Genomic DNA, 25,356 nt, shown 5'->3' on the forward strand with positions numbered 1-25,356 from the left:
CAATAGTTTCTGTTGGAAATAGTAAAGAATTGTCAGAGAACTGTGGATCGTTTCCTGGTGTCAGAGTCGTCCACAGTCATAGGTTGGTGGAGTTCAGGACACTTTGGACAGAAGGGGGGGGTATTGAGTTGTGGATGTGTCCAGGGGCAGAGATTCAGTTTTTATTTATTTCAATATGTATGAAGATGTTACAATTTTTTTTGAAAATAAGAAGGTTTTAACATGTATGTTGTACAACATTACACTGTTGCAATACCGGTAAGCTATTTAACACAACTGCATACACTATCATGTGTACTGCATCATTGTAACTGTCAGTAATTATTAGTTGTGCGGGTTTTGATTAGCTGTGTATAGAGTATTACTTAGTGGATCAAAAGTGAACGCTATGTGCCTTAAAACTGTTGATACTATAGTAGTTTTTGTTCTCCAGAGATTTTAACTTAAGAATTATGTTTGAGGCTAATCACTTAGATACTGTGAGTTCTGTGACATATCTGATACATTAATTATATTTCATAACACCCTTCGGGCAGGTGAGCTGATGTGATGGCCAGACCTGCTAACCCCTGAATCTCCCAATGGGGGTCATGACCCCCATTGGGAAATTCTGTGGGGGGTGATAACGCCCGACAAAAAAATCATGTCAGAATTAATCATTTAATTTTTGCGCCGTCACAGCATAACATATGTTGTGTCTTCTGGTAGGATTCAGGACCTTTTTTTTTAAATAAATAAAACAAATCTTTTCACACATTTTGTTTTATTACATTCTCTCTTTTCAAAATACTTATTTCCATGTACATACAGGTAGTTTCAGTTAATTGTAGAAAACTTTACATCTTTCATCATTAACACATACTGGGAGCATGAACTCATCTAGAAGCTCCTCTATCTATTTCTCTCTCTCATCTTTATGTACTACATTGGGAATCTGACTGCCTGCAGGTTGGAAACTGGAAAAAAAATAAAAATATATGCATTTAATGTTTAATACAGGTATTTATAATATTGTTATAATAATATCTTGGTACACTCAGATTTGTACGACTGCAACAAATGTTAAAGCAATCTCGCGTTCGATATCGGGAAGCATTATCATGCAGATTTTGGTAAATTAAAATAATCATGATCTGCTGTTGAGAAAGTAATGTGCTCAGAATTTAAGCTACTAAATAACGACTTTGCGTTTATAACCTTGTCGTCACAGTTCTGTTGATGTAATAAAGAGCACCCAAACCTACCCAAAGAATTTAGGTATACAGTAGAGTACAGTTTACAATAAGAATGATCGATGGGGCTCAACATTTTTTTTATGAAGCCACTCAAAATCATTTGTCCACGAAGTATTGTTATAGCAGACATACTTATATTTTTTTTTAAACTTTTAACGCAGTCCAGATTACGGTTGTGCATGTGAAGTGAAAGTACTACGATCAGGATTCCATGCACTGTTGTAATACTGAAGTAAACAGTACTCACCTTTCAAATTTGCCTGGCTTCCACGAAAGAGAGACCGCAATTGTGAAAACATTTTGAATTTTGTACAGAATGAACTTTGGCTAATTTTGTTAAGGAACACCACTTTGATGAAAGGACTTGGTGTTGTTTAAATAGAATTTATGACCCCTCTTGAAACTGAAAAGCTGGGCCCAATAAGGGTTAATATTTAAAAGGCCCGCCCTTCAGTACGGTCGAAAGAGATTCTAACTTAATTTTGAGTTAAAGATTACAGCCTTGTTTAAATCCCAAAGCATATGGGTTTTTGATATTGATTTTATTAGTTACAAATATTTACAAGTATTAGGGGTTGAAATTTTATCTTTAAGTATTGTTGAACTATTGAAGTTTCATAGATCTGGGTACAGGGGCTAGTGGCTCAGAGCCTGATTAGCTAAAAGCTCCCTGTCACGTACACTGCAGGCAATCACTAGAGAATTCTAGATCTACTGTAGATTTTTTCCCCGTATATATACAGTAACCTTCTCTTCATTTCACTGTAGATGAAGTAATAGGTTGTCTGGAGCCGAGTACTACTGGAGCTGATCTAGTAGTACTACTAGAAATCTGGTTCTGTTACGAAGTTTACAAATGGAAATAAATCTACTTAAAACCATTGACCTACATATATTTAGGATGAAAAGTGTTATCTAGGAATATTCATAGGATTTGTTACAAAATTCCTGCCTGCTTCCAGCTTGTATTTACTTTGATATTTGATATTTTGATATATGTACCATATTTGACATACCGTAAAATTGCGGGTATAGTGCGCACTCGGGTATAGTGCACAGGTACGTTTTTGGGGTCAGATTTTTTTTTTTTTATTGAAAATAAAAATCCTAAAAATAAACGGTATCAAACAGGAAAAGTAGCGTCAAAGTTAGCTTGGTGTTTATAACGCCGATTAATTAACGATTGATTGATTGGAGTCAACAAGCCTCCCTCCGTACCGCTTGGAACGAGTGGATGATGGACGAATCCTGCAGAAACCAAACGAAGGAAGTGTAGCCAATTCCGATGCCAGAGAATTGCCGATCAACTTATATTTGTTTTAATTAAAGGCTCCGTTCCATGTTAGTTCTGGTTTTTAGCTCACCTGCCCGAAGGGCAAGTGAGCTTATGCCATGGTGCGGCGTCCGTCGTCCGTCTGTCCGTCTGTCTGGCGTTAACTTTTTACTTTAAACAACTTCTTCTCAGTAACCAAAAGGCCTAGGATGATGATATTTGGCCAGTAGCATACTGGAATCAAGGGCTACCAAGTTTGTTCAAATAAATGACCTTGACCCACTTCCAAGGCCACAGGGGTCAAATATATTAAAATCTTCAAACAACTTCTTCTCAATAACCAAAAAGCCCAGAGTACTTATATTGGGCCTGTAGCATGCTGGGATGAAGTGCTACCTAGTTTGTTCAAATGAATGACCTTGATCCACTTTCAAGGTCACTGGGGTCAAATGTCATAGGCCTGTAGCATGCTGGGATGAAGGACTATCAAGTTTGTTCAAATGAATGACCTTGACCCACTTTCAAGGTCACAGGGGTCAAATATGTTAAAATCTTCAAATGACTTCTTCTCAATAACCAAATGGCCCAATGTACTGGTATTGGGCCTGTAGCATGATGGGATGAAGGGCTACCAAGTGTTTTCAAATGAATGACCTTGACCCAGTTTCAAGGTCACTGGGGTCAGATGTCTTAAAATCTTCAAACAACTTCTTCTCAATAACCAAAAGGCCCAGGGTTCTGATATTGGGCCTGTAGCATGCTGGGATGAAGGACTACCAAGTTTGTTCAAATGAATGACCTTGACCAACTTTCAAGGTGACAGGGGTCAAATGTCTTAAAATCTTCAAACAAGCTCTTCTCAATAACCAAAAGGCCCAGGGTACTGATATTGGGCCTGTATTTCAACCTAATGTCCTTGTTCGACATTCAAGGTCACAGGCGTCATATGTTTAAATCTTTTGATAGGTTCTTATGAATCAAACACTGATATTCTGCCCGTAGCTGTTACTTTTAGTCCACTTTTACGATTACAAGTGTGAGATTAATACCAGGTGAGCGATGCAGGCCCATTGGGCCTCTTGTTTTACCAAATCGCTAAGCCTAGTGTGCATGTTTTTTCCTGGCCCACTTTCATGTTGACGTCATCGATAACCTCGTGATAGAGTATTAGCTTAAATTACTGCATTGTAATTTGTAATTACTGTGGTGTTGAGACGTGTCAATAATTTTCGCTGAAGCATGGCGATCCTACCTAGCCTAATGTCCAGGATCAGACGGTGGTTATATGCCCTCCGGTCAACTTACCTGTAAAAATGGTACCTGTGCCCAGCTAGTGTTTGTCGCCTAATCAGCAGTCATGACCACAGATTACCGATTTTAATCATTTTAGAGAAGGTAAAAATTGTGTCGCCAAAGAATTTCATTATTTGTTGTTTTTTAATCTTCAATCTTATCATATATGACCGACGACTCCAAATAAAACTATTTGAAGGGAGGTAATCCAATATGGCGGACCAGAAACTCGAGAACGATAACCCAAGAATGACTTGTTCCTGCGTATAGTGCGCACCCCCTTTATGACATGACAATATTTACCTAAAAAAGTGCACACTATATGCGCAAATTTCCAGTAATATAAAATAAATACCAGTTGAGCTTTAACTCATTCACCCCTGAAGACATATATGAACTCTTCCAATTCAATGGTTGGAATAGTTTATTATGAAATTTCAGGGGTGAATGAGTGACAATTAAAATGCCCATGGGTCCTTGTTTATGCAATGGTGTATTTTTTTCTATAATTAGAACAGTTATTTTGCAGCATATAATGACCGTTATGAGTTGCCACTATCATTATATGAAATGATGACATGCCGTATTGTGATATAAACAATTTACCAGATCATTTTCATTCATATCTTTAATAGGATTGGCAGCGAATTTCATAGGACTTAGAGAAAACTATATGTATCTTGGTAAATTATGAAACAGTTGGCATTGACTTCAAGTATGCACTGAATAGGCTTGACTGCAATGTATTGATTGGTAAAAGAAGATACTTTAACATTCACATAAGGATTTGTTAAAAGTTTCAAAGCTAATGTTATCAGAGCATGAAATAAAAGCCTCATTAGAGCCCAAGGCTCGCTGTTACATCATTAAAATCCCAATCTCAAAGCTTTCAATCTGAAACCAACTCTAGATCACAAAAAGTACATTTCAGTTTTAAATTTATGTATTCCGTCTTGATTGCAGTGTAGATTTCATATTATTTGAACAATTTTAATATTTTCATGAAATGATTCCTGATAATTTTTTTACTGAATGATATTTTCCTGGTGTGTTATTCTCCTTATACAGATAACATGCAAGCAATGTTTTCATGGTGTTTTTACTGTGACTTGTGAGAGTTGCTTGTTGTTGCTGACTCGACAGATTTCTGTGACCAGGGTGTGTCTGGTAATGTCCCTGTGGTGGTCTTTCCACCATGTTACTGGTGATGACATATCACATTGATCTTTCTGATTCATAGAAGTCAATATCAAGCTCAATTCCTAAGGTTAAAGCTGAGACTTCAGTCCCCATTAAACTAATACCAGGCTTAAGCTTCAGCACTTTCTGATGGATGTTTTTACAATGATATTGTACATGGATACAATTAAAACAATTATAATGTTGGTTGTGATTTGTAATTTGTTGATGAAATACTGACATCAACCTCAATGGCTTGCATAGGCAGTTTACAAAAAATCTGTTTGTGGTGGAAGTTAACTCAATGAAAGTGGATTTGAGAGTAACATCTTTCATCAGTTTTTGGCAGTGTTGATCTTGGCTTGCTTAATTATTATAAACTTACCTGGCCTGAAGAATGCAGGATATCTCATCTGTTGGTCTGTCATAATTTTGACCCATACTTTTCATGAAGCATCCATGGGTCAGTGGAATTAAATGTTACATAAGATAAAGGGTGTGAGTAGGGCCCAAATAGGGAATTGTGGTAACTTAAAAAGATTTCTCCTTATGTATGGTTGAAGTTATTTCAACTGAAAATTGACACAGAACATTCCCAGGACCAAAGGAATTAAATATTCCTGAAAGAAGGATGTTCCCCACTGGGAACAGAGGATTTTGAGTCCCAATATATAGTAGGAATTAGGAATTGATGTTTAAAAGGCTACTTCTTAGGTGAAGGGATTTTGACCTAATTTAGCATGAAACATCCCTGAACCAAGGGTTAAATATTTTAAGGATAGCTTTGTCTATGACACAGGACATACCACCCATATACTTATGTTACATCTATGTATTGTCTTTATAGTTATATCAATGGAACAGGGCACATGGAGCCTGATTTATCACCAGCACAGAGCCATTTATACTGGGCAGCGTGAATAATTAATATGTTCCCATCATGTCAGGTGTAGGGATGATACAGAACAGGATATTTGAACAAATTCCTCACTTACTAGGGCTATTATAGGCATTAACATGGTGAGAGGGCGGTTATCTCTTGTTCTGGCTCGAGTCCCCATGTTGGTCCCTGACAGCTAATCAATGAATGATTGATACAATTCCAGCCTGCAAAATACAGACCCACTGTCACTTACACTGTTCTGATTATTGGCTTTACAATTTACTATAGGCAGTGACATGATTTATTTTACAGTATAAAATATAACAATTGACCATATAAAGTTCAGTGAGGGGTATCAGCATTATGATTTATAAAATAACTTAGAGCTGAATGCATCCTCTGTGTGTCAGTGGTAATGCTTTGTTTCCTGTCAAATTGAAGTATTGAGGTAAGTGTTAAAGTTAATCAGTAAAAGGAGCTGCATCTAGGTTGGGTCGAAGTTCACGTTCACAGCAGTGTGAAAGACCGGGTCGATGAGGTACGTCAGCGCCCTTTGGTGAGACAGACTGCTCGGTTCATCAAAGTTTGAGGGGTTCACGAGTTCAAAACCCATTTATACAGCTGATTAAACTAGAGCAGCCAATCCATCTGGTATTACTCATCCCTCCTTTACACAGACATCTATAGCACAAGGGGCATAACTGTCTGCAGTCAATGAAATCTCTTTTCTGCCTTTTTAAGACATATATAGGCACATATTCCACTTAGTTGTTAATGATATTTAGGGATAAACATTCTTTGACCTTTTTTGCATTTTCAATGGAACAGACTTGTGACATTCTCTTTTGGTGTACACAAACAGTGAAGGAAAGAACTTGTTTCTGCTGCATCAAGCTGAAATCTGATCACAGAAGGAAACTAAGGGACACAAACTACACTCTGGGTCTACCTGTGGCTTTAACTGATCCGAGCTGAAAATAAATGGTCTAACCTATGGCTTTTAACTTGACTTATATGATCAGATTTTGATCAGATTCAATCAATACTGGCATATAATGGATGTTTTCATGCTGAGACTGAAGATGAACGTTATTTCACAAATATTTAATAGGGTTGTAAAACGTTCATATAGGCCGATTCTTCACAGTAAACTGATAAATCATGAATGGATTTTAACCAAACTTCGTAATAAGATGTATAATAGTGATACTTGCATTTGAAAATCAGAGTGTTACCACAAATGTTTAATGAGGTCACTGCTAGTTCATTGATGCTGATTGGCTGTCAGAGCAGGAGACATTTTAATACCACAAATAGAAATATCTGAATTATATGGTAATGGTATATTGACCTTGAGTTAGTCACGCCATTGATTGTAGGGACATGCTGTGGATGAGATCAAAGATATCACGGTGAACAGCATCCCACCAGAGCTATTTGCTTACATCCACAATTCATCATATCATATTCATGACTTAATCTCAGAGCTATAATTAAAAATACGTTGGCATAAAAGAAATATATCCCTGATGTCAAAGACTCGTTATCAACTGATGCATGTTGGGTTGGCAAGAATTAATTGAAAATTTTACATATACATATTAACATTCAGGTAATTATTACCACCTCTATGGAAACCTATTTCATCTATGACATGTCAAATAAACTTTGTCACAAGTTGGCTGTCAATTAACTGTTTCCAAGTTATCATTTTTGACAGATAAACACCAAGTTATCATTTTTGACAGATAAACACCAAGTTATCAGTCAGTTTAATATCAAATTGTCTTCTAAGAGCAACCGCTAGTTGTCTGTCAATAGTAACCAGGTCTGTAAGATCAAAAGAAAGTTGTCAATCAGATCTTTACCAAGTCAATGTCAGTCAATATAAACCAGGTCAGTTTGATCAATAGAAATATTTCAATTAGATAAATATCAAGTTTTCAGTCAAAAAAACATCAATTTGTTTATCAAATCAATACCAGGAAGTATGTCATATCTAATGCCAGGTTGTATGTCATGTGAATACCACGGTGTCATTAAGATAGTTACCAAGTTTTCAGTCCAATGAATATCAAGTTATTCATTAAATGCATTCCAGGTTATCTGCAACATCATTAGAAAGTTGACAATCAGATCAATAACAAGTTGTCAATCAAATCAATACCACTGTGTCAGTCCAATGAATACCAAATTGCCAGTATGATCATATCAGCTTTTCAGAGGATCAATGTCAACTTGTCACTTAATCTAGCTAATATACAAATAGTCACTGTATGTAGGTAAATACAAAAGTCTCAATCATATAATATACACTAACATATCATCTGGATAAAAAAAAGTTGTCATTGAGATGAATATAATTTGAAAAGTTCATTACATTTAGCCAGACGTCATTTTGAAATCACATTTTAAGAAATTTGATGATCAGTAATACTTGAACAGTTATTATAAGCAGTGAAGAAGCTGAGAGGCACTAACAGTCTTGAAGAGACTTCAGTTGATGGTCCAAAAGCAGGTGCGTAATTGTTGTTTTAATTACCACGATCCATTACTCGTGTAACACGGAAGACCAAACGTACCCAAAGGGACCAGGGCTTTGTGGAGACTGATAGGGCGGGTTAATCAATGAGGACAAATCAGCTTGCCCATAAAGAACAATGTGGAATGTTGTTACTGAGCTGTTGTATGCTATCTACATATCCTTATACATTTGGCTGAGTGACTAGTTCACACACCTCACTGAGCTGTTGTATGTTATCTACATATCCTTATACATTTGGCTGAGTGACTAGTTCACACACCTCACTGAGCTGTTGTATGTTACATATCTTTATACATTTGGTTGAGTGACTAGTTCACACACCTCACTGAGCTGTTGTATGTTACCTATCTTTATACATTTGGCTGAGTGACTAGTTCACACACCTCACTGAGCTGTTGTATGTTACCTATCTTTATACATTTGGTTGAGTGACTAGTTCACACACCTCACTGAGCTGTTGTATGTTACCTATCTTTATACATTTGGCTGAGTGACTAGTTCACACACCTCACTGAGCTGTTGTATGTTACCTATCTTTATACATTTGGTTGAGTGACTAGTTCACACACCTCACTGAGCTGTTGTATGTTACCTATCTTTATACATTTGGCTGAGTGACTAGTTCACACACCTCACTGAGCTGTTGTATGTTACCTATCTTTATACATTTGGTTGAGTGACTAGTTCACACACCTCACTGAGCTGTTGTATGTTACCTATCTTTATACATTTGGCTGAGTGACTAGTTCACACACCTCACTGAGCTGTTGTATGTTACCTATCTTTATACATTTGGTTGAGTGACTAGTTCACACACCTCACTGAGCTGTTGTATGTTACCTATCTTTATACATTTGGCTGAGTGACTAGTTCACACACCTCACTGAGCTGTTGTATGTTACCTATCTTTATACATTTGGTTGAGTGACTAGTTCACACACCTCACTGAGCTGTTGTATGTTACCTATCTTTATACATTTGGCTGAGTGACTAGTTCACACACCTCACTGAGCTGTTGTATGTTACCTATCTTTATACATTTGGTTGAGTGACTAGTTCACACACCTCACTGAGCTGTTGTATGTTACCTATCTTTATACATTTGGTTGAGTGACTAGTTCACACACCTCACTGAGCTGTTGTATGTTACCTATCTTTATACATTTGGTTGAGTGACTAGTTCACACACCTCACTGAGCTGTTGTATGTTACCTATCTTTATACATTTGGTTGAGTGACTAGTTCACACACCTCACTGAGCTGTTGTATGTTACCTATCTTTATACATTTGGTTGAGTGACTAGTTCACACACCTCACTGAGCTGTTGTATGTTACCTATCTTTATACATTTGGTTGAGTGACTAGTTCACACACCTCACTGAGCTGTTGTATGTTACCTATCTTTATACATTTGGTTGAGTGACTAGTTCACACACCTCACTGAGCTGTTGTATGTTACCTATCTTTATACATTTGGCTGAGTGACTAGTTCACACACCTCACTGAGCTGTTGTATGTTACCTATCTTTATACATTTGGTTGAGTGACTAGTTCACACACCTCACTGAGCTGTTGTATGTTACCTATCTTTATACATTTGGCTGAGTGACTAGTTCACACACCTCACTGAGCTGTTGTATGTTACCTATCTTTATACATTTGGTTGAGTGACTAGTTCACACACCTCACTGAGCTGTTGTATGTTACCTATCTTTATACATTTGGCTGAGTGACTAGTTCACACACCTCACTGAGCTGTTGTATGTTACCTATCTTTATACATTTGGTTGAGTGACTAGTTCACACACCTCACTGAGCTGTTGTATGTTACCTATCTTTATACATTTGGCTGAGTGACTAGTTCACACACCTCACTGAGCTGTTGTATGTTACCTATCTTTATACATTTGGTTGAGTGACTAGTTCACACACCTCACTGAGCTGTTGTATGTTACCTATCTTTATACATTTGGCTGAGTGACTAGTTCACACACCTCACTGAGCTGTTGTATGTTACCTATCTTTATACATTTGGTTGAGTGACTAGTTCACACACCTCACTGAGCTGTTGTATGTTACCTATCTTTATACATTTGGCTGAGTGACTAGTTCACACACCTCACTGAGCTGTTGTATGTTACCTATCTTTATACATTTGGTTGAGTGACTAGTTCACACACCTCACTGAGCTGTTGTATGTTACCTATCTTTATACATTTGGCTGAGTGACTAGTTCACACACCTCACTGAGCTGTTGTATGTTACCTATCTTTATACATTTGGTTGAGTGACTAGTTCACACACCTCACTGAGCTGTTGTATGTTACCTATCTTTATACATTTGGCTGAGTGACTAGTTCACACACCTCACTGAGCTGTTGTATGTTACCTATCTTTATACATTTGGTTGAGTGACTAGTTCACACACCTCACTGAGCTGTTGTATGTTACCTATCTTTATACATTTGGCTGAGTGACTAGTTCACACACCTCACTGAGCTGTTGTATGTTACATATCTTTATACATTTGGCTGAGTGACTAGTTCACACACCTTACTGAGCTGTTGAATGTTACATATCCTTATACATTTGGCTGAGTGACTAGTTCACACACCTCACTGAGCTGCTGTATGTTACATATCTTTATACATTTGGCTGAGTGACTAGATCACACACCTCACTGAGCTGTTGTATGTTACATATCTTTATACAATTGGCTGAGTGACTAGTTCACACACCACACTGAGCTGCTGTATGTTACATATCTTTATACATTTGGCTGAGTGACTAGTTCACACACCTCACTGAGCTGTTGTATGTTATCTACATATCTTTATACATTTGGCTGAGTGACTAGTTCACACACCATGGCTATTGTTGAGGCCCTGTTTTATACTGAGGAAATAATGTGTAATGCACTTACAAGTAGTCATAGGGGATTCTCTAGAGATCAATTAGGAACAGATTTCTCAGATGTCTGAAAACAGTGAGTTCAAGGTAGCAGCCTTCTGGTAATCTGTAAGAATAGCTCATACGAGATTCTTGTCTTTTTGGTAATGACTCACAAGACTTATTGTTCGCATGATATTCTTTGGGATCAATGAGGATTAACATATGACAGTCTTTATAATAGGGATAATGATAATAGTGGACTTTGTTTATTTTATTATTCGTATTGTTATTTTGAGTCTTTCAGACTCTTCCCACAAATTGTGGAGATATATATTTAACAAGATTTACAATAGAGATAGGGAATTAATATTTGCATAGATCTGCATATTTTTGATTGATGGAAGAATACAGAGTGTTCAGACTGTTAAGTGAGGGTTCATGTGGCATCACTGATAAAAGATTCATTTGACATTCTTTTATGTGTGATAAGGTTTAACCTGATGTATTGTCAATTTTCCAGTGACTCTTATTGTATCATGCAGGTTCACAAGCTAATTTCCATCCATCTGTACAACATTGTTCTATGAATAACTTTGTTTTGAAAACTGGAAGAAGGAGGTTTCTGATATTTTGCAAGTAGTTTTCCTATATTGACATTGACCTACTTTCAAGGTCACATAGGTCAAATATGTTAAAATCTTCCAGCAATGTTTTCATAAGAATTAAAAGGTTTAGAATTGTGATACTTGTGTGTGATATTTGATCCCAACCACTGCTTTAAGTTGACCTTTTCCTTAAAAACGATGTACATTAAAGTACTTGAAAAAAGATAATGGGTAAAAAGCTGTAAGAATATTCTTCTAAAGTCCCATAAGACCCTCTCATGGTCCTGATAATTTGCCAGTAGGTACCTGAGATGTAGTCTTATGAAATATCTTTGTATAAATGATCTTGACTTGCTTTCAGGGTCACTGGGTCCAAAAATTTGAAACAATTCTTTTTATGTAACCATATAATAAGGTTGAGAGCCTTATCAAAATTCAGATACATTGTCAATACCAGGAGTGTGAACATTTTTCTTAGTCCTTGGACATCACTTGATAATGGTCGAGATCTCCATCATACAGCTATCAAATATATAATTTTGGTGTAAAGAACACAAACATGCTTCAAAGAGTAACTCCAGAATCTGGCCTCACCCTAGTCGAATTATTCTGACGTTTTATCGACTTTTGTTCATATCGGTCTGTCGTTGATTAATGTCAGAACTCCGGCCCTTTATAATATGTGGGAAATAAGCGACCCGCATTAGGCTCGATCTTCAAACTGATATTATAGAAACAAATCGTCACTTTCACACACATGTGGCACATGGATCAAAAGATCTGTTTTTTATGCACTAGGTGGTATCATTACGAACAGGATTTTCCAACGTTTTCTATACCAACCCATGTTTTTAATGGAAATTAGGGCATGAGCCATGTCACATGACTTGACGAGATTTCGAGTTACCGAAGGTATTTCCCAAAGTTATGACAAGACTTTAGTCACATGGCATTAAAAGGCAGGGCTATCAAAAACGTAAAGTAAAACGGAGTAAGTTTGAAAAAATATGTTTTTAGTGATTGTATTGGTTGTTTGAGGCATGTTATGTATGTTCATCTTGTGCATAAAGAATAGATGTTCCGAGACATGTGCGACATGTGTGTGAAAGTGACAATTTGTTTCATAAATATCAGTTTGAAGAGCGACCCTGGTTTGGGTCGCTTATTTCCCGCATATTATAGAGGGCCGGAGTTCTGACGTTAATCGACGACAGACCTATATGAACAGAAGTTGATAAAACGTTAGAATAATTCGGACTAGCCTCACCCTAACTCCAGAATCTGGCCTGCACCCTTACTCCAGAATCTGGCCTCACCCTAACTTCAGAATCTGGCCTCACCCTAACTCCAAAATCTGGCCTCACCCTAACTCCACAATCTGGCCTTCCCCTAACTCCAGAATCTGGCATCATACATCCTAACTCCAGAATCTGGTCTCACCCTAACTCCAGAATCTGGCCTCCCCCTAACCCCAGAATCTGGCCTCACCCTAACTTCAGAATCTGGCCTCACCCTAACTCCAGAATCTGGCCTCACCCTAACTCCACAATCTGGCCTTACCCTAACTCCAGAATCTGGCATCATCCATCCTAACTCCAGAATCTGGTCTCACCCTAACTCCAGAATCTGGCCTCACCCTAACTTCAGAATCTGGCCTCGCCCTAACTCCAGAATCTGGCCTCATCCTAGATTATTATTTTCTGAACATTCCATGGTAATTATTGAGATCCAGCCCTATATGTACCCATGTATATGGATCTGTAGTAGATTTACTCTGAAGCCTCCTTCGGACCAGAGAGACTTAAGTTCTGAAGCCAAGAAATGTTTATAATACCACTTTTTATGTACCATATTTTACCAGCAAAAAGACCCCCCCCCCCCCCCCCCCCCCCCCCCCAAAAAAAAAAAGAGGAAAAAAAGGGGGGGGGGGGGGGGGGGGGGGGGGCTTAATTGCGAGCAACCCCCCTGTTCACATAATTTCAACATGGTCCGCCATCTTGGATTTTATCTTGCCTCTACTGTTGAGTGTCCAGTAAATATTTCAACATAAAAAGTTCATGTAATTGTACAAATAATCAGAAGACACAAATAAAATTTCATGTTTGTTAACCCTTAAGCTGCTACGCACAGCATATGCTGTTTTGAAAAGTCAGGTTGTCAGTGCTACGCATGGCATATGCGGTTTCCTCGGTCTGTAGGTTTTGATCGGTAGCCAGGAAGTGTGAAGTCGGGTTGTTGCTATACCAAACCTGAACGTGTATAGAAGAAGGCTTCTGATTGGTTGTTTTGTCATTACTTTCGATATTCCCCGCAGTGTACCCTAGTAGTGACCAAAGGTGTGCGAGAGAATTTCAAATTGAAAAAAAAAAGTCATAAAAATGGGGGACGTGTAGATTGAAGCGATGAATATGATGGTAAACATTTATTCTCCAGCGTCACCTACGATAATGATAAAGGTTTTGAAGGGTTTGACACGGTTGATGTGGAAATACTTCGGTGTAACATAATATGTAACTTCCCAATGAACGGCTTTGTGCCCTACGCAAACAGGAAAATATCGGCGGACCAAGGCGCACATGTCGTCTGCAGGTGAGCCCGATATGGACATTGACATTGATACGTTTTGGGTCAATTTATTTCTTCAATTTTTTTATCAATGATTTAATCATAAACTAGATTGAATACGGCTTGGAACTCAACATGTCAGAATCTCCTCAACGTGTCACAGCTACGCTATTGTGAATTCAGTGTGGGGTTTCTTGTGTCTATAACCACAAGTGTCTTATCAGTGATCACAAGTTGTTGTTACAATTGAACCGTACCTGTGATCTAATTAACCAATTGTCATTTTATAATTGCGTTGTTTTTATCAGTATTGTAAAATTTGAAAGGTGTTACACGACCTAAATCTACCTGTTGATGCAAATTTTAAAGAAACAACACAGACACAAGTAAATGTTTTTTTTAACTTTCGTTTTTTTTCTCTCCAAACGACTTCACGTTTTTTCACCTGCAAAAAGATAGGAGTCCAACAATTGGTTATATTCAAAACGTCCTTTTTTAAAGCACGGGGGGTGGGGGGGGCTTAATGGCAGGCACCCACCCTGTTCCCAGGACATTTACCAAAGTGGGGAGGGGGCTTATTGCCTGTAAAATACGGTACATGTATTGGCCATGCTTGCTTAAATATCCAGGTGAGCAATACAGGCCCTCTTTGCCTCTTGTTTGGTTAACAGTTTCAATAACACTTTGTTTGCATTACATCATACTGAGATTATTAAACATTTCATGCAAATCAGGAAAAAAGGATGTTCCATAGGAAACAAAAAGGGATCTTTATTGATACGTGATGTTAAAGGATATATATTGTATCTTGCGTAAATTGGTCAGACACGTGTTGCCCCTGTGTTGGAGATATCAGGATCTTGATGCATATTGAAGTCAAGAAATTCTGATGATCAAAATAGAAAATTCCCTTCAAACAAGGCCTTCTTGGTTTAGCTGTGTGTATCCCTATTGATTTTTTGTTTCTGACGTTGACAGAGAAAGCTTTTTGAAGAAGTATCTGCGGTGTACAGCGATATGCTGGCCACTTTTATGTCCAAGTGTTCCTATGAAATAACATACAACTGAAAAATAGTTTTTCTATTGAGTTCATAGGAATGGTTGTTTGTCAACACATGGTAATAGTGACATTTAATCAATGCCATGATAACGCTGCAAACTGGCTCACAAAGCGATCATGCTTATATGGTGTATTATGGCATATTAATGCTATGAATTATATATCACTTTTATAACATTGGGATAACTCTACAACTGACCAAATAGAGAACGATGTATTTATTAGTCCCTTACCGGTATTTCCAGAAGTAATGCAAGTTTGTAATATGTCCATCAGTCAATCTGTTTGTTACTTTGTCCAGGGCATACATCTTGTGTCAGATAATGAAACCAGTTCTTGTAACCCAATATATATACAGAGTTATAGCCCTTCTTTACTGTGCATTACGTTGTCAAGTGCATTTATCTCATATATGTGTCACATAATAAAATCAGGTCAGTACCCCAATATATATACAGAGTTATGGCCCTTCTTTACTGTGCGTTTCTTTGCCAAGGGCATATATCTCATATGTGTCACATAATGAAACCAGTTCTTGTACCCCAATATATATACAGAGTTATAGCCCTTCTTACTGTGCATTTCTTTGTCAAGGGCATATATTTCATATGCTCTGCCAACTACAATTGCCAAATTTTGTATGCAAAAACCTCTTCAGATGGGAGATTGTCTTGTAACAAAATTGAGTCTTTTGCCTAAAATATACGGAGTTATGATCTTTTGTTCATTTTGATATAGTTCTGGAAGCACCGTTCATGGATGCTGATATATTGTGCAGAACCCAATCAGCTGGATTTTTGAAAAGTTGGATTTGGCTAGTTAATAGTGTGATTGATAAGTTGAAATTATTTTCTCCTTGTCTTGTTTAGTCCAGATTATGATGGCTCATCTGATCAGCCTATAACATTTACGTAGGTGCGGTCTTGTAGATAATATTGAGGAGTTGATGCGTTCCAAGCGAAGATATTCATATTTATTGCTATTCATGAAAGATTTGCAGAAATGTTCAAGATGTTTCCGATTGTGTGAAAAATCGAAAAAAGGAGATGATAAAATATCTGTCAAGAATGGGATGATGTAGATGACATGTGTTATCTACAGCATTACATATGTGACACGCTCATCAATTGTTCTCTCTTACTTGTATGTCTATAAAACTATATTGGGCAGGCAGCAGCCTCAAAGATGAGCTGCCAAATGGCATCACAACATTGGTATCGCTGAGGTATCCCATCCTTTACATGCTTTGACAGTCCAAGCACACGCGCACACAACACTGAAGAAGTTGTACTCTGACAAACATTGGTACAATAGCTCAAAGATCACTGGAAACTATATAGCCTATGTATCTGTAGGCTGGCTTGGCCTGGCTCAGCCCTGCTCGACTACACAGTGTTCCCAGTACAAAACAGATCAATGGAGTAAGAGTGTTGTCAGGACTGTTACTGCTCTGCGCTCTGTGTTGAGGTTTTCCTTTGGACAGGAATTGCAATGATAACGTCTGGCTCCAGGAATTGTTGCTTGCAAACTTAATTAATTCCTATAGTACATGTATTTATGACGGAGGAGCTGTTGAAGGCATTGATATTTTAGTTTATATTGGATTTTACAGTGAACCACAGCCAGCTACATGTGTTACAAGCGTTTGTTTTATTTTGAATTCACCTACAGGGGGAAAAAGTCTGGCAACATCTGTGATTTCTAGGACTGTGTTCTACTTAAGGGCAGAAGGGATACTTTACATATTTGTGCAGCATCCTTTTATGATGGAAGTAGATAGGCAATCTAGAATCAGTCTTACTCACTGATTTCTATAACCACGATAAAGTTAGTCTTTGCTGAGAACTAGCAATGAAACCATCATCACAGCACACAATAGAGTCAAGTGTACGGAGAGTGCTGCCATACATTGCATATATAGAGATGATATCTCAATAACGTTTCAATTGTTATACGATTCAATGGCAACATATTGATCTCACAGCTTAATAGGAAATAGTGATGTTAACATCAGGGATAGCTAAACTATTTCTTATTATTAATTCAGTCACAGTCAACCAGAAATGAACGTCCCTGGTACTAACGTCATCGGCACTAACGTCATCGGCAGCTCGTTACACAAATTGAGAACATATCAGGCCTGAAAATGTGTGTGAAGACAGTCGTGTGTCGTCCAAAGCCAAGTCATTTGTGTAGGCTACATTAGCTTTACCCACATGTTATTGTTTCTGAGTGGACCTCATTGTGTTATTGATAAGCAAGTTGTGTGATCTGTCTGGACAGTTGTACGGGTTGTGGGGACAGATGACTGTACAATACTAAGCTTTACATTGTCATAGTGCTGACCTTCCTACAACAATGATCATGCTGAAATAGCTAAGACACCTCCAAGCATTTGTTATTGACCAAGATTTGTTCAAGGCAAATTGGTTTTTTCTTCTATAACTAAATGGAAATCAATGGATTAAAACAGCAGGAAAATCAGACAATTGTTTGCTTTACAATATTTTAAAAGTTTGGAAATCTATTGAATGTCGATGAAACCAAACTGCACACCCAGCCTGTTTAGTTCATTAGTCTGTGAGGAAGATTGCAAAATGTGATTAATTGTGGAAATTTTCCCAAAGGGTAAATTGATGTTGGTGAAATAGTGCTTTCACTGACAAAGTGTAGCAGTGTTGGGCAGGAGCTATATCAGACAAAGTCTAATACCCAGTGACAAGGAACCAATTACCCAAATGTCACTGTGCTATTCTTGAAAAGTGTTCATTAGATTTTAACTCCAGAAATCATGCATTCCTGTTTGTCTCAGATTGTAGCCTGCTACAGGAACATGTGCAAGTGTGATGGGTCAACAGGGGACCAGTATCGTGAGACCTCCCCTCCGACATCCTCCACAACGACATCCGACAAGGAGGCCATCGTCAAACTATGCGGTGAGTATATATAGATATATACAAGCCAATTTGACTTGTTTCCGCACTGGTATTGATTTCAAGAACACCACTGTTTACAAATTGACTCTTCACAATCAATTTAGGCCCGGAATTTATCACCTTATGCCTGTTGCTTTCCAACATAATATTGTCTTAATTATGTTATTCAAACAACATAACATTTTCCAATACCATTATTCTACTTGCTCAGGCTGTTTTAGCTCACTCGTTAATTCTGAAGCCTTGTTATGTGTCAATGAAGGGTGTAGTGAGTGACACATCATCCTTTTTACTGTTCATTGTGAATGCTTTGTTTGTTCATATTTGAGATCTCAATGACTTTACTGTAATACAAGTTACAACAGCAGTCATACGTGACCCAAGAATCTGGGTTCAATGTCATTCTGTTTCCATAGCAATTCCCACCAAACTTGCCAGACATTCAGACACATCCAATACAATGTGGTGCCTGGCTGATGGTGATATTCATACCATCATCTGACATGTCTGGTGCTGTTATTTTGTACCCTCATCGAATGTGCCAAAACTGTAAGCACACAGTTTCAGATCTAGACTAAATAATTTACTAACAAGGTCAGCGCCTTGTTATTGTGGGTTGTTGTTATGTTATTAAGACCCTTCCAATCTGTGTTGTGTGCATCAGGGGCTGTTTTCATAGATTTAGATTTTAAGAAAAGCACTCAATATCAGAGAATCGTCGAGCCCTGTGATTATGATCGGTGCATTTCATATTATATGGCTGATATAAAGAACAATGCATTATTTGTTTCATAGATTACTGTGATACTGTGCAATACATGTCTGTTTAGAGCATTTAAACAGGTTTGTTAATGCACCCCAAATTTATAAATCTCAAATAGAATCAACATTTTGTAGAAAAAATATTCATTTAAATACTGCAGTACATCTAAAATTTCTGGAAAAAAACAAACTAAATCGTTTAAGATTCGTTTTTTTTCAAACTTTCATAATACAATGTTTAACAGATGAGATGGCGCAAAGTCAAATTCTTCCCGGAAATGATATTTCAAAATATCTTCATATTAAAGACTATTCCTAAGTAATGGCAAAATATTCTGAAACTAGTTGAAATGTCACACTTTCACATTTTATCAATGTAAGTATCGAAGGCAAGAAATACATCATTCAAGTTTCTTGTTAAATTAATGTAGTAATCCTCTGTGACTTTGTTTGACTGTAAGAACTAGTGCAATAATATATTAGCTGCAGTAAGAGCTTGCCTGCCTCAGTGGTACCATGTGCCTCTGACCGTATATGGTATGTTATGGCAGCTGTCTTCCATCATCCATCAACGGTTTTTGTTCAAATGACTTCTTGTTATTCAGATATTTGGCAATTGGGTACCTGGGATGAATTTGTACAAACAGTCCTCATATGAATGACTTTGACCTTAAGTTTCAAGGTAACAGGTTGCATATGTTAAAAAAAAATGAACAACATTTTCCGGTCTGTAGAAATGATACTTGCATGGGTATGTTATGTGTAATACTAGCAGTGCATTTCTTTTTCTAAAATATGGTGTTATTGTCAAAGTTTGAGGTTCAGAGCTGGCTAGGGTCAAATTTCAATGTGGGCCTTAGTGGGTAAAATCCTTTTCCTAAAGTTCCTTGGGATATAGGGAAAAGTAAGTGTCCTCATGTGAATAACCTTGACCTTTCAAGGTCACAGGGTTCAAATATGTTAAATATTTTTTACAACATTAAATCTCAAGAGCCATTTGTTCTAGAGTCATAATACTTGGCTATGTCATGTAGACTAGCAGTACTATAACAATATTGTGTGCTTCCTGGGTATGAAGAGACGAACACAATCATGGCTCCAGGATTAACTCTTGGGTTTGGCCCAACCCCAGGGGACTCTGTCCCATTACAGAAACATAGAAATGAGTAAGTTTTCTATACCCTAATTACTATATGCACTTAATGTAAATCTCAAACTAATTTTGCAATGAAGCATCTTTGGGTCTTATTGGACATGGGAGCCAAATGTAATGTAAAACAATGGTGTTTTTTAGGTCACCTGAGCTTTGCTCAAGTGACCTATTCTAATCGCTTTCCGTCCGTCGTCGTCCGTCGTCCGTCGTGCGTCTACGTAAACTTTTACATTTTCAACTTCTTCTCAAGAACCAGTGGATGGATTTTTTTCAAACTTGGTCAGAATCATCCTTGGTAGATGAGGCTTCAAAATTGTAAAATTGGGATTCCTACCCCAACCCCTGGGGCCAGGGCGGGGCCCCAAAGGGAAAATTAACCAATATTTCAAAAATCTTCTTCTTCAGACTCAGAGGTACTACACTCATTTTCTCTACGTGGAAAGAAAGATCATCAGGGGCTTTACTTAAATTGTAAATTTCAGGACCCCCGAGCTATCCGTTCTCCCTTGGGGAGGGGGTAAAGTTTACTATAGTTTATATAGGGAAATAACACTTTTGGGTATATTTTGACAACTTTCTGTAGGAAATTATTTTTACTTGGTGAGAATTATCCTTGGAGGTAGATGGTTTCAAATTGTAAAATTGAGATTCCTACCCCGACCCCTGGGGCCAGGGCGGGGCCCCAAAGGGAAAATTAACTAATATTTCAAAAATCTTCTTCTTCAGACTCAGAGGTACTATTGTGATTTTCTCTACGTGGAAAGAAAGATCATCAGGGGCTTTACTTAAATTGTAAATTTCAGGACCCCCGAGCTATTTGTTCTCCCTTGGGGAGGGGGTAAAGTTTACTATAGTTTATTTAGGGAAATAACACTTTTGGTACTATTTTGACAACTTTTTGTAGGAAATTATTTTTACTTGATGAGAATTATTCTTGGAGGGAGATGGTTTCAAACTGTAAAATTGAAATTCCTACCCCAATCCTAGGGGCCAGGGCGGGGCCCCAAACGGAAAATTAACAAATATTTCCAAATTTTTCACTTCCAGACTCAGAGGTACTACATTCATTTTCTCTGCATGGAAAGAAAATCATCAGGGGCTTTATTTAAATTGTAAATTTCAGGACCCCCGAGCTATCCGTTCTCCCTTGGGGAGGGGGTANAAAATTGGGATTCCTGCCCCATCCCCAGGGGCTAGGGCGGGGCCCCAAAGGGAACATTTACCAATATTTTCAAATTCTTATCCTTTGATGACATGACAAGTATTGTATTTCACTTAGTTTACATGCTGATTTCCACATCACATCTAAACAATAAAATAAAGCTACCAGTACCTATGATATAACTCAGGTGGCCGCTAAGGCCCTTGGGCCTCTTGTTTTAGGATGCTGAGCCTGAAATGTGGAAATATTGGCATTATTGCTTTAAATAAAATTATTTTCTGTGATTGTGTAAATATACAGGTGCATACAGGTAAAGTTGGGTTCTTGTTGGCAATAAAACCCAATTTGTAGAGAGGGATTTTTTTCCCTCTCTAAATTCATCATTTTTTGCAGCAGTAATAATTGGCTTTTAGTAATACCCCTTTTCTTCAGAAACTGCATACAAATCATCCTTAAACTCGAAAACAATTAAAATATGACTGTAACAGAACTGTGCAACCGTCTCCAGAAAATCAATTTAGCCCTACTAATCTGTGAAGTGCTGTACTCACGAAAGGAAGATGTTTGTTTGTCAAGATTTAACTCATAAACAGCTCTTCTGATACCTTGGCATAGGTAATCTTTTCTTGTAAGTATGATATTAAACACGAAATTTGTCAGGCTTTTTATAGAGAAGACATATATCTTGGGTAATATGTACTGTTGTGATCATATAACCTGTGTAGTTCTAAAGTAGGGTGTTCTTCCTTGTTTCCTTATAAGGAGACCAGTTTTCTGGTACTTCTCTTCTGCAAGACCATTCCATCATTGCACTGCTGGATAGATTAAGAAAACAGGGACTGCCAAAAAAACCCATTATGACATTTGTTATTTCACAATGTTCTTTAAAGGTTAATTGTAGGTGGTATCAAATTTCTATCTAACAGCAAGCCAAATATAAGTAAAATCCTTTGTATTCTCTATTGTAGTCTAGTTTGATTGAAATGTTCTGTCAAAAGTGATTTCACAAGTGTCATTCAAGGACTGAGAAATTCTAAAAACTTATTCTCACTATATCACTGCTTTAACAGGGAAAAACTGCATTCCGTTGCTAACCGTGTTTAAGTGTCTTAGTATTTTCAGTTTTTACTATTTCTATAATACAAAAGATGTTGTGGGTTAATCCAAGCTGATTAGATTGCACCGTAGGTCATTATTACATCATATACACAATTTTATATCAGAAAATAATCTTATAGAATGGTTAAAAAAAATGCTGAAATAATTTATGTGTTATTGAATTGATTTAAAAAAACAATAAAGAATATTTTTGAAAAGTGTCACAAATAGTCAAATCTGAGCCAGGTCTCAAGAAATTTGCGACATATTTACTGTGTTTTGTTTTTGGAATGATCCAAGGGATACCAAATGCCATGTCATTATTATTTATTGGAATTAACAGTTGTTGATATACTGATTTGCATTACACCACTATAGATGTGAAAAATGATCAAATATATGAATTTCAAACACAAAGTTCAGTTCCTGTAATGTGTAAGTTTTCACTGAATTATTGGTATTCGTTAAGAATCGAGAATGTTTGGCACTTCTTCACATGTTTCAAGCATGCTGTAGGCAGCTAGGTTGTAATCAATAAATCAAAGAATTCATTCCCGTGAAATTTGAACATACTTTTTTCATAACAATTTCAGAATGTTGATATGCTTAAGCTGATTACCTTTCATCGATTCATTATAATTGTTTAAAACTATCATAAGCAAAGTTTAGACCCATTTCAACCTGGTTTTTCAATATCTCATTCATATCATTGCCAGCTCACAGAAAATGATGTTTAAGTCGTCAGATTGTGAGAGCGTCATTGAAATATTTAATTTACGAAGATGATACTATAGTCAAAACACTAAAAAGATAAAGGTTATACGAATGGATTTGGAGCAAAATATCGGGGTAGCAGCCAAAGTCAGCTACAGATCGATCTAGGTCTATTTGTTCATATAATAATCGTTGGGCGTTACTGCTGTTGTTCAGCTTACTGCTGATGTTCAGGAAGTGTTTTAGGCATTACTGGTGTTCAGCAGTGAATTACAATAAAATAAATAATAGATGAGCCATGTTAGGTACAAATATCTTTATTGTAAAACCACTTCACTTAGACTTTTAAATATGGTAACTTCAGAGTTGTGACAGCTAAAACACATTAGAAAAATATGTCATCTGTTCACGGCACATTCTGCTTAACATCATATTTTTCTCCGACATGTGAGAAAAAACGTTAAACAAATTTTCGCTGTGGTATGTATACTAAACGGAGCTTTTATTGAATTTGTTAAAATCATATCACTTCATGATTCTGTAAACAATGTTTCCATAGCAATTATTTGTTCTGTTGGATAATCCTCTGTAATTATTATTAGGCTTTTAGGATCTGCATGCAAGTTAAGCTGACACTTATTTGCTACATATAGTGGATCCTGTTGAAAATGAACTATACTGGGACTGCAATATTATTTAAAGATATTCACAGGTATTGAAGTGACATGTAATCAGTTCACATAGAAATGATGTATAATACAGCTGTAAGTATGGCTTTTACATACTGGATTATAGTAAATTTGGATAAGAAAGGTTACTTAATGTATAGCACAGAAGTGTTTTTCAATGTTTGTTCAGGACTGCATTTTACTGGAAAAGAGATGTACATTTATTAATGCTGAGGATCCATATTGGTATCTGTTGTAACACATGTAAAGCTCAATCAAATGATTATAATATATACAACTATTTGTGGATTAACATCAATCCAGCTTGTTGTAGTGGGCAGGAGAGTCGTTGGTACAGAAATAAATAACATCTGTTACCAACATGTATAGTTATCAATTGATACAGTCGCTCACTCACCTGCTCACCTCAACAACATCTAGGCTACATTTAATGTACATTTCTGTTTCATCATGTAATAAAATACCTGGAGGCGGTTCTCATCATCACCTTTTAAGTACAATGTACTAGACAATCCCAGCTCATATAGGTACTCATTGTGCCAGGAGTATTAAAGGTCAACAAGTCCTTCCAAATATAGAAATATTTCATTTGAAGAAACTCTTTAAATACATTCTCCCACATTAGAGGCAAAAATGGTCTTCAGTTTGCGTCGTCCGAAACAAGTTTTACGTGCGATAACTTGAGATCCCTTGGGTCAATTGAACTAATACTTGTTACACATATTGCATACTAATATAGCTCGAATGAGTTCGCATTTTAGAAGTTTACATGCATTTTGGTAGAGAAATGCCCCTTTTATTGCCGAATAAGGGCATTGTGTTGTAAATGCATGAGCTTTTTCTTTTTTAATCAATTCCTTTCAAATTTTGTACGGTAATGCTAGAAGTAATAATGTTCAACATATATTACCGTTTTTTCTGTCGAGTTTCAACTTCCCGCGTTTTGGCATATATCACACTTCACAAAGCAAGGCTGTTCATCGTTTTTGCCATTAAATTTTGCTTGTTTATGAGATAACTCAAGCCAAAACACTTTTCTCACTAAAAGGGCTGAGCAGGCGACACATCCACTCCTGTGCAATTCTTGTTTAATAAAAATAAAAACATAGGTATTTGTACGATACAACTGATGTAAGTAAACATCCTATATATGTACCAACAAATCTATAAGTACTATGTAGCTGATATATATATATATATATATAGAGAGAGAGAGAGAATAAAAACAAAATTTTCAGATCGTCCGCTAGGCCTTTCTGCCTTCTAGGGCTTCTTCAGGCGGATTGATGTTTATTTATATATATATATATA

The 25,356-nt window shown here is 37.0% G+C and overlaps 1 protein-coding gene across 4 annotated transcripts in view; it reads left to right on the top strand.

Annotated features, from left to right (window-relative positions):
• The window catches only part of LOC110455963 (cGMP-dependent 3',5'-cyclic phosphodiesterase-like), a 152,284-nt gene that overhangs the window by 60,381 nt on the left and 66,547 nt on the right, over positions 1 to 25,356 (top strand). For all 4 annotated transcript variants that reach the window (XM_021506434.1, XM_021506435.1, XM_021506436.1 and 1 more), the window contains exon 7: positions 18,344 to 18,467. In XM_021506434.1, the coding sequence (XP_021362109.1) occupies positions 18,344 to 18,467 (124 nt within the window). The remainder of the gene's footprint in view (positions 1 to 18,343; positions 18,468 to 25,356) is intronic.

Source organism: Mizuhopecten yessoensis, unplaced genomic scaffold, assembly GCF_002113885.1.
Source record: "Mizuhopecten yessoensis strain PY_sf001 unplaced genomic scaffold, ASM211388v2 scaffold8447, whole genome shotgun sequence".
NCBI lineage: Eukaryota > Metazoa > Mollusca > Bivalvia > Pectinida > Pectinidae > Mizuhopecten > Mizuhopecten yessoensis.